Consider the following 16,349-nt stretch of genomic DNA (forward strand, 5'->3'; position numbering starts at 1 on the left):
GGTGTACGTAATATTGAAGCCCTAAAAAAATGTGACCGGTTTTACCATACTCATTTTCCCCAATAGACTGTAGTGTTATAAAAACCGTTAGGAAACGATTTCCAATCATAAATATCTTGATAATCAGACAGGGGATCGGCTTGTAAAAGTCATCGGGTTCATGACTCACCTAAAGGTTTATAATTATCATTGCAGCATTAGCTAAATCCAGGATTTTGTTTTAGGATCTGAGACAAAGTTATCGAGTCACCTTAAGGGTCTAATTGTTTTTTTATCCCCACCTCCGTGCCTGCAGGTACCCCAGACTGCACAGCATGGTGGTAAGGACCTACCTCCTCATCCGGCAGTACTCCGCTGCCCTGATGGCCCTGGCCGGCATCCCCCAGATACAGAGCGACACCACCAGCCTGACCTACAAGATCCTTCGGGACCTGGCCCTGGCGCCCTTCCAGCAGACCCCCGGCGCCGGGGCTGGGGCCGGCCACATGGTGCTCCTGCGCATCCCGTCGCCGCAGCTGGCCATCCTGGCTCACGACAAGCTGAGGGCCGTCAGGGATAAGATTGGCTACCAGTATCGGCTGGACATTGTCCTCTGCGCCCAGGACCAGGAGATCCTCCTGGATGACTACTTCCTCAAGAGACTTCAGGTAGGGACCTTGAACTCTCTTCTTTTATACAGTCAAACCTGTCTATAGCGACCGCCCAAGGGAAGCAAAAACAGTGGTCTTTGTAGACAGGTTCCTTTAGTACATGTTTCATTGACAAACCATTTTCGGGGGAAACAAAAACTGTGGTCTTTCTAGACAGGAGATCCTTCTGGATGACTACTTCCTCAAGAGACTTCAGGTATGGCCCTTGAACTCTCTTCTTTTTATATTTGCCTATTTATTTATTTATCTCAGATTTTTATATTTTTTCATTTATAGCAATAATAATAATAGTAATATTGGATATTTATATAGTGCAAATATCCACCCTGCAAGGTGCTCAAGGCACTCCAATATTACCCCAGTCTCTGCTAGGCTACCGATTTGGGTGCTCACAGCATTCAAGGAATTCCTTTCTACCGGTACCCATTTAACACGTGTGTGGAGAGTGGCAAATGTAGATTAATGTCTTGCCAAAGGACATCAGTGCTGCGACGGGACTCGAACCGCGGACCCTGTGATCTACAGTCTGACTACTTATCCACTAGACCACAACACCTCTATCTTTCATATTTACCTATTCATTTATTTATATCTTTATTAATTAATTAATTTATTCATTTTGCATTTCCCCTGTAATAATGTTTCTTATTGAAACCTCGCCAAAAGAACCTGTATGTAAAGACCTCCAGGGGGGTGTTTCATAAATCTGTTTGTAAAGTTAGGCATGACTTTACAAACGACTTGAATATAAAGTGCCAGATAGGATGCCCAAAGTTTTTCCTGATGTTTTAACGAAGTGTGACTCTATTTTCAATAACCTCAATTAAATTATGGCAAAAAATATACTTTGCGTTAAAAATGTTTGTTATAATAAGAATGTTAATTTACATCTGCACAGTTCAACTTTAATTAATGCACTTAAAACTGATTGAGCATCTCATTTGGATTTTCATATATAAGTCATTCCTAAAGTCATGCATAACTTTACGAACAGCTTTATGAAACACCCCCCTGACCCCCTTTCTTGAGCCCCTTGAGCAGTCTTTGTATACCGGTTTCACTGGCATAATTATTCTTTTGTATGTGACTCAAACAGGGATGGAGAGACACAGACTCTGACTGGAGACCACAGAGCTACGAAGATCTCAATCGTCTGCCCTGCATCGTGGTACTGGCTGGGAAGCACCTTGCTGGAGAAACTATGCCAAAGTGAGTACAACAATTTGAGGGAAGGAGAGAATTAAAGGGATAGTTTAGTTCTGTTGCAGAGGGCGCTACCCGAAATACTTTTTTTGTGAGATAATGAAAAACCGAATGTCAAATTTGAAAGAACATACAATTTAAACGACAAAATCATCTTTGTTTGATCAAAATTGGTTCAGAGACGGCTGAAATATCCATAAATATAACGATTTCTAATACTTGTGTACCACCACGAATATTAGATAATTTGAAAAAGCCGTTGAAATAGCGCCTTTTAAATTTCACACATTTTGGGTCTAAAATTACCTTCATATCAATTCTAGGTTCTAAAAGGGCACTAGAAATGTCATAGATAAGAATAAGAGCAATAACCATGCACTTTAAAGGCATTTGTGTTCTGAAAACAGAACTCAACTATCCCTTTAACTGTATTTGAATTGCGTTTTTTACTGAAATGTATACTGGCTATGAGTTCTTCATATACTGCCTTTCTTTATGTTACTGGCCAGAAAATAATCTTGATGGAGATAAGATGCCTAAAATAAGTACGGAAAGGAGTTCATTGAACTTTGATTGAATGCCATATTGAAGGAAATTGATAATGGATATGAGGGCCTTCAAAGATTGCCTTGCACGGTGTCACTATCCTGAACGCATCTTGCTGGAGAAAAAATGCCAAAGTAAGACATTACAGAAGGGAGCGGGTTGAAAGAAGCTCCAAAAGACGCTCCGATGACGATTGTTCAGGGGGAGTGTTTCACAAAGACTAAGATCGACTTTAAGTTAAACTTAACTATGGCAGGCTGTTTATACCACTGTTTGCTCTCACCATTACGATCTTTAGATAATAATTTTCCCTTCAATAATGAATTATCAAAAAATGTAAGTTCTGTAGATTTGTGACCATGATTTGTACGTTCCTTGAGAGACCGATACTAGTAAATGGTGAGAGCAAACAGTAGCATGAACTGCCTGCAATAGTTATGTCAAAATAAAAGTCGATCTCAGTCTTTGTGAAACACCCCCCTGGACTTTGTTTAGCCAGAGACATGGGGTTAGGTACAGTGTTCATTCCAAGGTTGGAGTTTAACATTTTGGTCAGTTAAAGATATTGCTCGCAGGGCAGTTTTTTTAAAACATATATATCATGACAAACAAATGGACATTTTTACTTGATTGATACTTTGAAAGAAAATTTGAATGCCTTTATATACTGCCATTTATTTTGTTGATACTCATTGGACAATATGTGCTGTAGAAACGAAAACCAGAGAAAACAGTGGAGCGAGAGGATAGAAGTGGTTGCTGAATGTTACGTTGATTGATCTGAACGCACATATTTTGGCTTTCATCTTTTATCAGGTCACTAAAGGTCATTGACCTGCGGCTCGTCAACCACGGCGTCTACGACCTGACCAGCCTGGAGCAGGAGCTCGGCCTGGGCTGCACCCACTGCCCCGACTCGGCCATCCCCACGGTGGTCACCGTGGCAGAGGACAGCGACGATGACGACGACGATGGCGATGATGAGGAGGAGGATGGGGTCTTCGAGGAGAGGATGGATTACGAGATGGGCGGGTCTCCGCACCCCCTGCAGATCGATGTCGCATCGTCACAGGCTGGAGGGGATAACGCTTCTACTAAATCAGGTAAGGAGAATATTGTAGTGTAGTGGAAATCCAACAGGTTTATGATGCATGCTACTTTAAAGGTATAGACCAGTTCTGGTCATGCGATTGCATTATCAGAAAAGGTTGATCATCTAGCATATAAGTATTGGTGTGTACTGCAAGGTTCTGGAATCTTCAAAATGATAAGAAATTTGGACCAGTCTTGGTAAAGTAACAAGCACTGTACACAGACAGATGTAAATGGGACTACGCGATTTCTATCCAGTCTGGATAGATAACATAATTTACCAAATACATGTATATCAATTAGTAGGCGTTTTGTATCATCACGTATTAGTCAAAACATATTCTTTGACATGATTGGTAATACGAGCTTCCATTTCACTTTTGGAGAGGGGGGCGTTTCCAAAACTGGTCTGGGTAATCACCAATTTTTTTTTTTTGTACGTTTTTTATACCATGCTGGTATCCCACAATGTATACCGGTATTCACAAAATCAGCTTCACATATTCTTTCTGTAAAGAGATTTCACAAGATATTCCATGGTCACAACTGGCCGTGCACCTCTGTGCCTCTGCACATACTTGCATCGGATGCACGGTTTGCTTGTTTTTCATCTCCGCGGAACAAACAAGTGCCTGGAGCAGGTACTTGCCATATCCAATAACCTCTGCGTGGATCAATTTTTTTTTATGAAGGCACGTGCAACAACAACACGTTCATGAAATTTATTGACAGAGGGTAATAATAACATTGTAAAGGGCATATAAGTATTCTCATTGTGCACAGTATAAATGTTAAATATTACTTCAAAACAAGGAACTTTTGCTACATGAAGTTTTTTGCAAATTGCAAAAATTTAGCATTGTGTCAGTTGTGTTTCTATCCTGTCACAACATGACATTCGTGAATCTGTTCCACTCACAACATTTGTGAAAGTTTTATGCGCAAGAACTGTTATGGTTTAATGGTATTATATTAGTCCTTATTTTATGTCCCACAAACTTTTACAAAATCTGTTGCGGAAAGGTCATTTTCATATATGCATCCAATGTTTTATGGAATAACTTGCCAGAATACCTTAGAAATATAGAAATATATGAAAAATTCAGAAGTAATTTAAAAGCATGTCCATTTAGCACCTTGTGAGATCTCACAATTTTAAACAAAATGCACCATTTCCACTCCTTCTGTATTCTGTTCTGTAAAGCGCATAGAGACATGCAATTAAGCCTGTGTTTTATTCGCTATATGAAAACATTGAATTATTGATATTATTATATTATTGCATGATTTTTTGATTAGCAGACAACATGAGCAGTGCTCGCTCCACCCCCAAGTCATCGGTCATGGAGACATCCCGACCCCCATCGGTGGAAGGGGCGCCACCCTCGACCACCACCACCACCCGCCCCGTCTCCAGCCCCGGGATGCACCTCAGCTCCCCACCCCCATCTCTCACCCCCACCAAGGCCCAATCTCCCGCCCCCTTGGTCCACCCTGACCACCCCACCCCTACCAGCAACGGCTACCCAAAGCACGATGCGGGGGCGGAGATGGAAGTTGTTGCCGGGGGAGGGACAGGGCTTGGGGATTCCCCAATGGTTGCTAAGGAGGATGTTGAGATGCAGGAAGGAGATGGCAAAGGAGAGGATGATAAACAGACCGTTGGAAATGAAGACGGACTGCCGATGATGATTCTGTCAGGATCCGCATTCAACCTACTGCACAAGAAAGAATCAGTGGTAGGCAATCTCTTCATGGTCATATTTCTGATGATCTACATCAACAAAATTGGGGGAGGGTGGAATAAAAGACGAAATTGTGTCTACAGCAGTCATAACGAGTCTGTATTATCACATTGCAACAAATTGAAACATACTGCTTATATCATAGTCAATTAAGGCACTGATCATTATTTGAAATTATTAGGTCTCATATTGTAATCATGTCTTTTGAAATTGTTATATATTACTTGTGTGTATAACAACTGATTATGATAGCAGTTTTCTCAGGACGATAGAGTATCTCAACTCAAAACTGATTTGTTTACTTCTTCTGTATTTCAAATGCTAGATATAAACACATTCAAACCTGCTTTAACAACCACCTGTATAGAAAGACCACATTTTTTTGTTTCCCTTGAAAATGGTTTCTCATTGAAACATGTACTGAAGGAACCTGTACATAAAGACCACCTGCCTCTAAAGACCACTTTTCTTGTCTCCCTTGGGTGGTTTTTATGGACAGGTTTCACTATACATGAATGGGCCATTAAAGGGATCGTTTAACAATTTTAAATCTGAGATGCACGGCCCTACATGTACGTGTTATCAGTTTCTGTGATATGGTGTTATATTGAAGCCCTAAAAAATTGCGCTTCAAAATGATCAAGAAGTGCCTCAAAAAAGTAAAAACCGGTTTTACCATACTCGTTTTCCCCAATAGACTGCAGTGTTATGAAAACCGTTTTGCAAGCGTAAAATCTGATTTCGATTTTCAATCATAAATATCTCGATAGTCAGACAGCCGATTAGCTTGTGAAAGTCATGGGATTCATGTATGACCTCAATGTTTATAATTATGATAGCAGCATGAGCTAAATCAAGGATTTTGTTTAGAATCTGAGGCAAAGATACCCAATTCCTTTAACATTCCTCCTTTCTAAATTCTTTCTTTCTTTCCAAACAGCAGTCCCCTGCCATCGCTGCCCTCTCCTCAAGCCTGGACACCTCATGGTCTGGCGCTCTCAGGCCAGCACTGACCAAGAACACCGGACCGGCCAAGAGTGCTTTCTACCGGAAGTGGACAGAGCCCAAGTCCTATCACTATGACTACGAGAGGAGCGAGGATTCTGCCAACTACCATCCGAGGAGGCTGCTCCTCTATGGCCCACCTCAGGTACGTTACCCCCCCCCCCCCTCCCTGGCTCTTCATTATGATAATAGACTGTACTCGATACGCTGCCTGTCTACTAAGCTTAATTAAAAATTACAAGCTATGGACTTTGTGGAACTTTCCGGAACTAGTTGCACATGGACAAAGCATCATCTCAGGTTTTCAAAACAAAACCACCTCTCTATCTTTCTTCATAGGGAATTCTAGGCATGCCTGAAATACTGAAATCGGAAAGATTTAATAGCTCCATATATTAAAGTTGGTGAGGTACATTAGTCTCTAGTATTTTTTGTCTCCGTTAGAAAGTAGCCAGGGGCATTATGTTTTCGGGTTTTCTGTCCGTACATCTGTACGTTTGTACGTCCCGTTCTCGCGTTATCTCAGAACCAATTGATGGATTCCTGCCAAACTTGGGTCATGGATGTATCTTGCAGAGCCAATGAACTGTCTAAAATTTTGGGTCACAAGGTCAAAGGTCATAGGGCTCATTATGTATGCAAAAATAGCTTGTGATCATATTATCATTAGAACCGATGGACAGATTACCATCAAACTCAGGACATGTGTGTATCTTGCAGAGCCAATGAACTGATTAGATTTTAGGGTCATAAAGTCTAAAATCAAAGGGTCATACATGTTTGTGAAAAAAAGCTTGTAATGCGCGTAGTCGAAGGTACATCTAGTTTCATTCTTTAAAAGAATTTTTTTTTAAGTTGTCAGCTCACCTTCAAAGACTCCATTGATATCTAAAACAAGCACGATTCTGGCAGGCATGTATGTTAGCACTGATTAAACAATTTTCAACAGATAATCTTATCTTTACTGTGTGATACAAGATCTCAAAACTGTGTTCGATCAGTAGACTTTGTCCACTTTGTTCTCCCCAACCTCGTGGAATGAGACGTTTTGCAGTAGCCGCATTGGAGACTTGGAACAACACCCCCCTTTCCATATTAGGGAAATTACCTTTCTTGCCACCTTCAAAAGATCCCTCAAAACTTACCGTTCCCCCAGTGATCTATGTGATCTACTTCCTGTGAGACTAAATCTAGTTCCTCTTTTCATATATTTGAAAGCGCTATGGTACTTACTGTTTTTAGCGCTCCTAAATATTCGATATTATTATTATTAACGAACCATTCCTATTTTTGCCTCTCCGTTTAATAACCAGGTGGGCAAGACTGGCGCTTACCTTCACTTTGCCCGCGTCCTCCTGCGCATGCTTATCAGACTGCAGGAGGTGGAAGTCTTTGACGAACCCTACCTCGACATCCCACCAGCACTGGAAGGCACTGCGGAAGATCTCGAGAGTGAGGAGGTTGCTGATGGTGTCGCCAGCCGAACGGGATTTGACAGTCAACTCCGAGAAGGCAGATTCAAAGGACATAGCCCTATTTGGCAACCTGGCAATAAACAGCAAGGTACGATTGATATTTATCTTTATTATGCCTCCGTTACAAAGTAGCCGGAGGCATTATGTTTTCGGGTTGTCAGTCCGTCCGTACGTCCCGTTCTCGTGATCGCGGTATCTCAAGAACCGATGGGTGGATCCCTGCCAAACTTAGATCATGTATGTATCTTGCAGAGCCGATGAATTGATTAGATTTTGGGGTCACAAGGTCAAAGATTAAAGGGTCATTATACATGTATATGAAAAATAGCTTGTAATCACGATATTCTGAGAACCTCTTAATGAATTACTATTAACTTGAAAAATTGCTTCTGTTTTGGTTTGTGAAATCGCTCTTTGGCAGAGGCATCATTTTGGACAGTCGAAGTTCCATCTAGTTTTTTTCTGTTTTTTGATTCGTTTCAAGCAATGTAATAGTGATCCAACACATGCTTAGGCAACATTTAATCCAGGGGTTCTCTATTTCATAAAAGATTGAACATTGGAGGAGCTAAATCTGAAGACTTAAGTTTCTTTTTTTTTGTAGGTAATTCTAAACCTAATCCTAACCCTATCCTTATCCCTATTCCTATCCCTAACTCTAACCCTCGGTCTTGGAAGTTCATGTGCATAAATTAAAGGAGATGTATATAGTACATCAATAATATGTAAGTCATGTTGATTTTTTCCTCTCCACATCATTTCAATCCGGAAAGAGTTTTTACATGCAAAGGTTATTTATTAAGGAATATTTTTTTGTACTTGAAATATGACACCAAGTGTGGCTAATTAGCATACAAAGAAATACACAAGAAATACTTATTTGCTCTCTTTCATGAATGGGGTCACCCTGAAACTTTGTGGAAATGTGCTCTGTTGCTATGTTGATGGATTGTATTCGATATTTTGTTAGCAAACATCTGTCATTATTTGTTAATGATTTTTATTGTCCTATCAAATTTCGGATTAGCTAATTATATATTCATAAGCTAATTGTGAGAAAATGGTAACTTTTTTTTAAAAATGGATCAATACAAACATCAGTACATACACTCCACAAGCAGAACACCAGGTTTGAACTCAATCCATCATTGCATTCTTACAAAATCATTAATACAATCATACCATGCAACTGAAAATCTTACTTTTGAGAGAATAAAGAAACTAAAGGGCCTTGCATTTGAGATACATACATATGTTACCAAGACGTTCACAAAAGATGCGTCCCTCGTTCTTTTCCGATATATACAGATAATTTTATTTTTACAATATTTGAGATCAAAATAAATACATTTTATAAGAGAAGTCAATTAGAAATACATGTATATAAATTAGTGCTGTAGTCAAACGTTTAACCGTCCGGTATCCGACCGCCCATGGCGGATTCCGTTTGCAATTGGACAGTTTCGTTTACCCGTTTATAATTTTTTTTTTTTTTTTTTAATATTTATTTTTTTTATTATTTTTTTTAAAGTTTCGATTTATGCCCCTCCACCTGGCACTATGCCTGGCAATGTCTCCCAGCTCAGTAATCGGTGTGATGACTTACCACTTGGAAACTAGAACAACAATCCAATTTGTCTGTCATCTTGGTTTGAAAGTAATCTTTGTAATAGATCTCAATATATATTCATCCAAGTTTAACACATGGTGTACCACAAGGTTCTATCCTAGGTCCTCTACTATTTTTAAATTTACTTTAATGATCTTACACATTATTCTAAAACGACATTGTTACTATTATTTGTGACTAGTTCACAAGCACAAATCGGCGCCTTCAGTTAAATTACCTTCCAGCTTTTTCACAAGGACAAAAAAAAAAAAAAAAAAAAAAAAAAAAAAACGATTTTTTTTTTTTTTTATTTATTTTTTTTTTATTTATTTTTTTAATTTTTTTTTTTAATAAATCGTTTAACCGAAAACCGTCCGGTTTTGACAGGCGGTTAAACGGAATTGGAGATATCCGTGATGTTACAGCACTAATATAAATAAATAACTAAACTACTTTGGTGGGGAAGCTGAGCTACCAGCGTATATATCTGTTAACACTTTGGAGACGACGGTGTATCCCTAGTATTTTGACAAAGTTTTTCAGCTTATTATTAGCTATTAAGGATTATTTAGATATATTCCTTCATCTCATCTATTAAAAAATAATAACGTTCCATGGAAAAAAATTGAGAAAGAGTGATATCATTTCAACTTTACCCTAAGTTAGTGTTCGGATCGAAAAAAGGCCCTCGAAATACCCGTACAGCTGGAGACTGACGCGTACGCGCACGTCCGTTCCATATGTTATCTATAAAGCCTGTCGTCTCAAAAGTTTTGACTCCACATCTATCTTTTACGTCATTGTATTTACATAACTGATTTTTGATGCATAGCTAGAAAGTAGAATATAAGACACAAAAAGAGTTATTAAAACATTGGCAGATCTATGATATAAAGAAAAAAAGGCATTACGAGACAGCTTTATTATTGCATTTTATTATTTATGATTCAAGGCTTTGGATTATTGGTTTTGTTGATGAATGATGAAGATTATTACATGGCGATTTTCCATCGGTGATTGGACGATTTTCTCTGGGCAATATGCGAGGCTGTTTTCCTCACATTTCCATCGATGTATTGTAGTTATTCATATACTAATATTATTAGGCCTATAGTAGGCTTATTCATAAAGACCTAGGATATTCTTTTAAATAAAATTTGCGATACGCCGCGTTTCACTTGGCTACAAATAACCGACCTTACTCTCAACTGTGTAAGTATAAAAGTATGCATTGATAAAAGGACTTGGTAATTCTTCTCCGGAACTCTAACAATACGCTATTCATTTTATCAACTTGACCAATTTAGCGAATCATTCATGTATAGACCTCCTCTTTTATGAAACGCTTATCTCAGCTGCCTGGACCGAACCCCACTCTAAGAGGAACAAACAAATGTAAAGAAGTAACTACTCTGGAAGATTACCGTTTAAGAAGAGGATGTAGGCCTATGCGTAGGTCAATCTACATGACAATACAAACAACCACTCTAACTTATATACCTTTACAAAGGCATGTTACCATTTTAGAACAGGTTTGAGTAAAATATCTTGATCAACCTAAAGCCGGTCTGTTCAAATGTTTTGTTCGGAAAAACGATCCCTTATACTCTTCCTCTCTATATCACTCTTGTCTTGAGTAACTCCAGCGGTATAGCCACGAATATGAGACTTTTCCTGGGCAAAGATGCTACCATTGTTGAAAAAAAAATGCAAGGCAACAGAAAAACAAGTTTTCTGGCAATGAAGAAAAGCGAGTGCAAGATGAAAAAAATTATTTTTATTATCATTACTATTTTATTACAATATTGTAAAACACATCATCGTCATCATCATCATTTCATGTATAAATGTATATGCCATCTACAGAACTGATCATGAAACGAGGATTAACAAAGTTTTATTGACACGATAGGTTGAACGAGAACACAAATGGAGACAAAGAAAAATAAATTGAATTCTCACGAGGGATAACCAAAACCAGTCTAGATGTTCAACAGACAGACAGAGATAGATAGATAAATAGATAGAAAGAGAGAGAGAGAGAGATGATTGTGATGAATTATGATTTTGTTCTAATCTCTGTCATTCATTTAGCTCTTTCCATTACAAACAAAACAAATCAAATATGCATACAAAATTCAATAAATATGTTATTGATACAGCAACCTCATATCAAAATAGGGTTCTAAGAGATGTATAGATAGAGAAAAAATAAACAAAATTAAGCGGGAGGCAAAAACTAAAACAAAACGAATATTTCAAATTATGAGAAACGAAAGTCGAAAGCATTCAAAGTAAATAAAATTTTTGTTTTTTGAGAATAAAACAATGTTCATCTCAAAATTCATTTCCCAAATAGTCCTATATTTGATTTGCACATTTAAAAGAAAGGGCATTTAGTATATATCATGGCATAATGTTGGTCAGAATATAGTTACAAAATGTGTTGAAAACCCATGTAAAACGAAGGCTTGCCGCCTTAGGCCTATTATTTATGGCTCTGTTGATAATCGGCCAAGCTTTAGCAGACGACAATCATTGACAATGGGGGAATGAATGGAGGTATCGAACGATCTGCGCGTGCGGCGGTGCTTATGCAATTTGTATTGTGAGTGTATTGAAAAGGTAAAACGTGCAGCTTCAGCAAAATAAGACTGCAATTTCCCTCAAAAATAACAGACCTTATTTTTCGTATTGATGAACAAAACTTATATGTTTAGAAAGAAAAAAGTCTGATCTTTCATTTACTAAAAATCACGAAAATGACAATGAGGTGCAATGAGCAATGAAAGTAGAAAGCCCCTCCAAATTTTCCATTACTGGCGATGTAACCCATATCTCTTCCTCACATGGGAGACAATCGCCGTGCGTGGGCTAGCTCTCAAAGGGTTAATGTAGCCCAGCTTCCCCGAATACAGTTGCTGTCAGGGAGTTTTATGATGTGGCAGTGCGGTGCTGGTATCCAATCGTAACCTATAGCTAGAAATTAGACTACAGAACTAAAGGAAACAGAACAAGAAAAGAAATCTAAATTCATAAAAAAGAAATCTATATTTACATCGTGAAAATTGGATAAAAACTATAACGAGTATATATATATACAAAAGGAAAATTAAAAAATTAATGTTAGTAGATATTTACAAACATGATAAAATATTCAAATATATACATGCTATAATGCTATAGAGCCAAGACCAATTTCAAAATGGTTCAATTGACGCACAATATAATGTAGTTACATTGAAAATGATCTTGTCTCTATAACCATTAGTGGGCACCCGTCGAATATGACCCCCCATCCCTCTCTTCTTCTGCTTCTTCCCTAGTTTTCTTAGCTCTCCTACGTAGTTCCCTAATGCTCTTCATTACTTTGCTAGCTTTATATTTAGCATTACTTATTCTAATGAAATCCCTTCTACGCGCTGCTTTAATGGCATGAGCTCCCATTCTGAGATCTAGATGTTTGAAAGTTCTGTAGCGACCATTCTCTGCGCCACAGTTGAACGAAAGAGCTGCAAGGTTGACTGCAGTTCGAACAACACGTGAACCTCTCCACAGGTGTTTAGGACACCTTTTCCAGATGAGAGCATTGAAGCTCTCATTCTGGTTCTGGGTGAGACCTGGGAGGCATCTCTCAAGGAGATCTGGAGAACCAAGTCGCGTGAATATAGGCAACAGATACTTGAGAAACACAGGGTCTAAGTGATTCTCGTTGTAATCCAGTTTGCCTTTGTTTTTGTACTCACACCAGCCATTGTCGGGACAGTACTGGTGACGCACGTCATTATCACTCAGCATTACCGAATGATAAAGAACAGCCAATACCGCCCTGCGCATTTTTTCTACAGCTTTAGCCTTATCTTCTACATTATCTAACGCGTCCCTATTAGCATTCCTACGTATTGCACCCCTATAAAGCCTGCATAATCTTCCTATTGATTGTGTATCTGATGTTCCCCTTAGCCTGTTCTTCCCATGCCCTACCCACTTACCATCATCTAATTTTTGACCTGAATGATTTTTACGGAAGTTGTCCAATGCTTTGTACATCCTTTTCCCTACATGCCCTACACACTCCATCTTATATACCTTATGCCCTTCCCCATAGATCCCTTCTTCACTCTCAAAAGAACTACTATCCCCATCACTAAGCATGAATTTATATCTTAATCTATAATGAGTTTCTGCCCTACGCCACATAGTTTGAGCTGTTACTGCTTCCATCCCCCCACTACTACCCTTGTGACTCCCATGACATACATGCCCTGCCTTCCACTTCTTATACCTATCCCCCTCCTTATCCCATCCCTTCCGAGCACTACATTTATTACATACTTTTGATAAAACCTCCCGATCCAAAACCTCCCCCGTATCTACTGACATCACCACCCCCACCCCATGATTCGACGAGTGCCCTCGCTTATGCCATGTACCATCGAATGACACTGCCACATCAACAATATCGTCAGGTCCGATGGAGGGGTCCTTCTCCCTAGCCTTGTCCCTCAGGCGCTGTGTGGCCTCCTTCATTTGGTCTTTGGCAGCCTGTCAATAAAATAAAAATAAAATAAAAATAAATTAGTGACATGTTTATGCAAAAGCATGAGATATTCTAAAATGATAGCTTCATTCTGATATTTTCCTTTTGACAAATACTTGAATGATGTTCCTTACCGTATCTATAGCCTTTGCTATGGCTTTCAAATGGCGCTGGTAGCTCTTCTGAACTGGTGGCGGGGGGAGTCCAAGTATACTGGTGAGATCAGCAAGTCCCACTCTGCCCAGTCCAACCTCTGATGCTGCCAGTACTGCCCTCCTGTTAATATCGGAACAGGTCCCTGGCCTTTTTCCCTTGAAGATATTTTCAGAGGTCAGGAATGAGTGCTCTGCCTTACAGACAGAACACTGGAGGATGAGGAATGATCGTAACCCATGTCGTTGTGATGTATCCTCTAGTGGAATTAGGTGTCCTGCAATTGCAATCATATAATATAGAAACATGTTAATGATGTATAGTAAAGGAGGGGGTTTTCGACCACTTGAGACAAAATCCTATTTTTGGGACTCTTTACTTCCTATTTATTATCATTTCTTGTTTAAATCATGAAGCAAATATATTATTATTTAAACAAAAAAAGAATCGTAGAAAAAACTCACGAATTGCCATGACAATATTCATTTCAATTTTTACTGTTTTGGAGGCAGTTACCAACATAGCGAGCCAGTTTTCTACCGCATGTGCTAAGTCAATAGGAAGCGCGTGCATGCGCCGCACGTTTCCGCGCTGATTTATAGCACTAGCGGGCGGAGCAGGTATCCCACGCCGGAGCTCCCCGGTCCTCGCCATGTCGAAAACTAGCACTGCATTGATCGGAAATTGGAATCTGAATTAGACAGAGATATCGTGTGTGTGTTGTCCGGCTGCATTGATTTAATACATGCGATGAGATACTTTTAAGCTTGCGACTCGCACAAAATCGGGCTCAAAATCTGAAAAATACTTGAAATAAAGCTCATTTTATGGTAGGCCTACCCATATTTCTTACAGACGCGCATAAGATACTTGATTTTTCAGATTCAAGTAGCGGGACCGCTGATACATCGCTAAAATATGATATTTTAGGATATATTTTCCATTGCAAATGTACGTGGTTCTTCAGTGACTCTGGCATGGTATGGTATGTATTTTAAAGGGATTTTACCATGCCAGAGCTACCAAGTATCATGCATTAGGCATGACATCACGCATTTCAAGGGTCTGAAAATGCTCTTACGCATGACGCGCGCGCTAGATTTTGAAAAAACGCTATACCTTTTACATGTGTTATACCCTCTCACGCGCCAGATCATGAAAATGTCAAGCATTGCCGATCTTTGAACTTAGCGTCTCTGCCATGCATCCAACCAGTCCGCCGAAAACTGGAGATGGTTGATTACCCCCTCCTTTACTCTACACTATATTTCATATTTACTTTCGTGATTATAAGAAATATATAGGGTCTAGATCTATTCCAGAAATGTCTAAATTATTGTACCACAATGAGCTTTCAGTTTCAGGCAGATTAAATTTGAGCTTCACTCGAGCTTGATATATCTAATCAGAGTTTTTTTATAACCATTATCCTTTTAAAGTAAGCAAAAACTAAACAAACATTACACTCATCAAATGAAACACATGTTTTAACATTATTTTACCTCCTGGGCATACATGAGCTTCTTTTAGGGCAGATGTCAGGAGAGGCCCACTGATCAGGTAATAGCCCTCCAAAACATGACGCGTTTCCTTATGGGTGGGACAGGGCTGTATTTTTTGGGCTGCAGGTGCATTGTTTAGTCTCAGCTTCCTTTCTGAAGCTGTCTCTTGTAGAGGAACTGTAGCATCATCTTTTTTGGCTCTTTTGACACCATCCCACCTGGTTCCATTGAAACCTTTCCTCTTTTTGACAAATCCCTGGTGTTTTCGTGGCATTTTGGTGTACAAATGTGATATACAATCCCAATGGTGTAAAAGAAATAGGAAACTATGATCATTTTAAGAGGAAATTAAAGGAATACCTAATACTTGACAGTCAGAGAAGAGGAGTGAATGACATGTTATATGATTGAAATTTTATTCTTCTGTCGGTTCATACTTTTTCATGTTGTATATACTTATGTTTTCGTACGTTATAGAAATTCTACAAATTCATCATTATTTTCCTCTTCTTCCTTCTCCTCTTTTTCTTCTTCTCCTTCTTCTTTTTCTTCTTCTTTTTCTTCTTGTACTTAATATCATTTCTATCATCAGTTTAATGTTGTTATTATTATTATTATCTTTAATAAGTAGTTCTTTTAATTTTCTTATCTGTCTGTAAATATTACTATTTTAACTTATTAATTTTATACATGTCTGTACCCACTGGAAATAAGCTCTCGAGCTTTCGTGGGTTATCCTGTTCAAGCTGACTTTTTTTTGATCTGTTATTATTGTATATTGTTGTATGTTGGAAGCTTGTCGAATAAAAATCAATCAATCAATCAATCA

General features: G+C 38.8%; 2 protein-coding genes across 4 annotated transcripts in view; one reads left to right on the forward strand and one right to left on the reverse strand.

Moving 5' to 3' along the window:
- The window catches only part of LOC580469 (GREB1-like protein), a 54,257-nt gene that overhangs the window by 23,253 nt on the left and 14,655 nt on the right, over positions 1-16,349 (forward strand). The window contains exons 18-23 of one of the 3 annotated variants that reach the window (XM_030983211.1): positions 296-647; positions 1,747-1,859; positions 3,216-3,502; positions 4,791-5,230; positions 6,177-6,386; positions 7,555-7,804. In XM_030983211.1, the coding sequence (XP_030839071.1) occupies positions 296-647; positions 1,747-1,859; positions 3,216-3,502; positions 4,791-5,230; positions 6,177-6,386; positions 7,555-7,804 (1,652 nt within the window). The remainder of the gene's footprint in view (positions 1-295; positions 648-1,746; positions 1,860-3,215; positions 3,503-4,790; positions 5,231-6,176; positions 6,387-7,554; positions 7,805-16,349) is intronic. The other 2 variants (XM_030983212.1, XM_030983213.1) reach the window with 2 other exon arrangements.
- LOC100889978 lies at positions 11,110-15,811 on the reverse strand. The gene is made up of 3 exons (XM_030983214.1): positions 15,521-15,811; positions 14,000-14,295; positions 11,110-13,870 (listed from the first exon to the last, which is right to left on the reverse strand). Exons 1-3 carry the CDS (start codon positions 15,792-15,794, stop codon positions 12,593-12,595), a joined length of 1,848 nt encoding a protein of 615 aa, XP_030839074.1. The 5' UTR covers positions 15,795-15,811; the 3' UTR covers positions 11,110-12,592.

The sequence above is a fragment of the Strongylocentrotus purpuratus genome, unplaced genomic scaffold (assembly GCF_000002235.5).
Source record: "Strongylocentrotus purpuratus isolate Spur 01 unplaced genomic scaffold, Spur_5.0 spur5_scaffold_13, whole genome shotgun sequence".
NCBI lineage: Eukaryota > Metazoa > Echinodermata > Echinoidea > Camarodonta > Strongylocentrotidae > Strongylocentrotus > Strongylocentrotus purpuratus.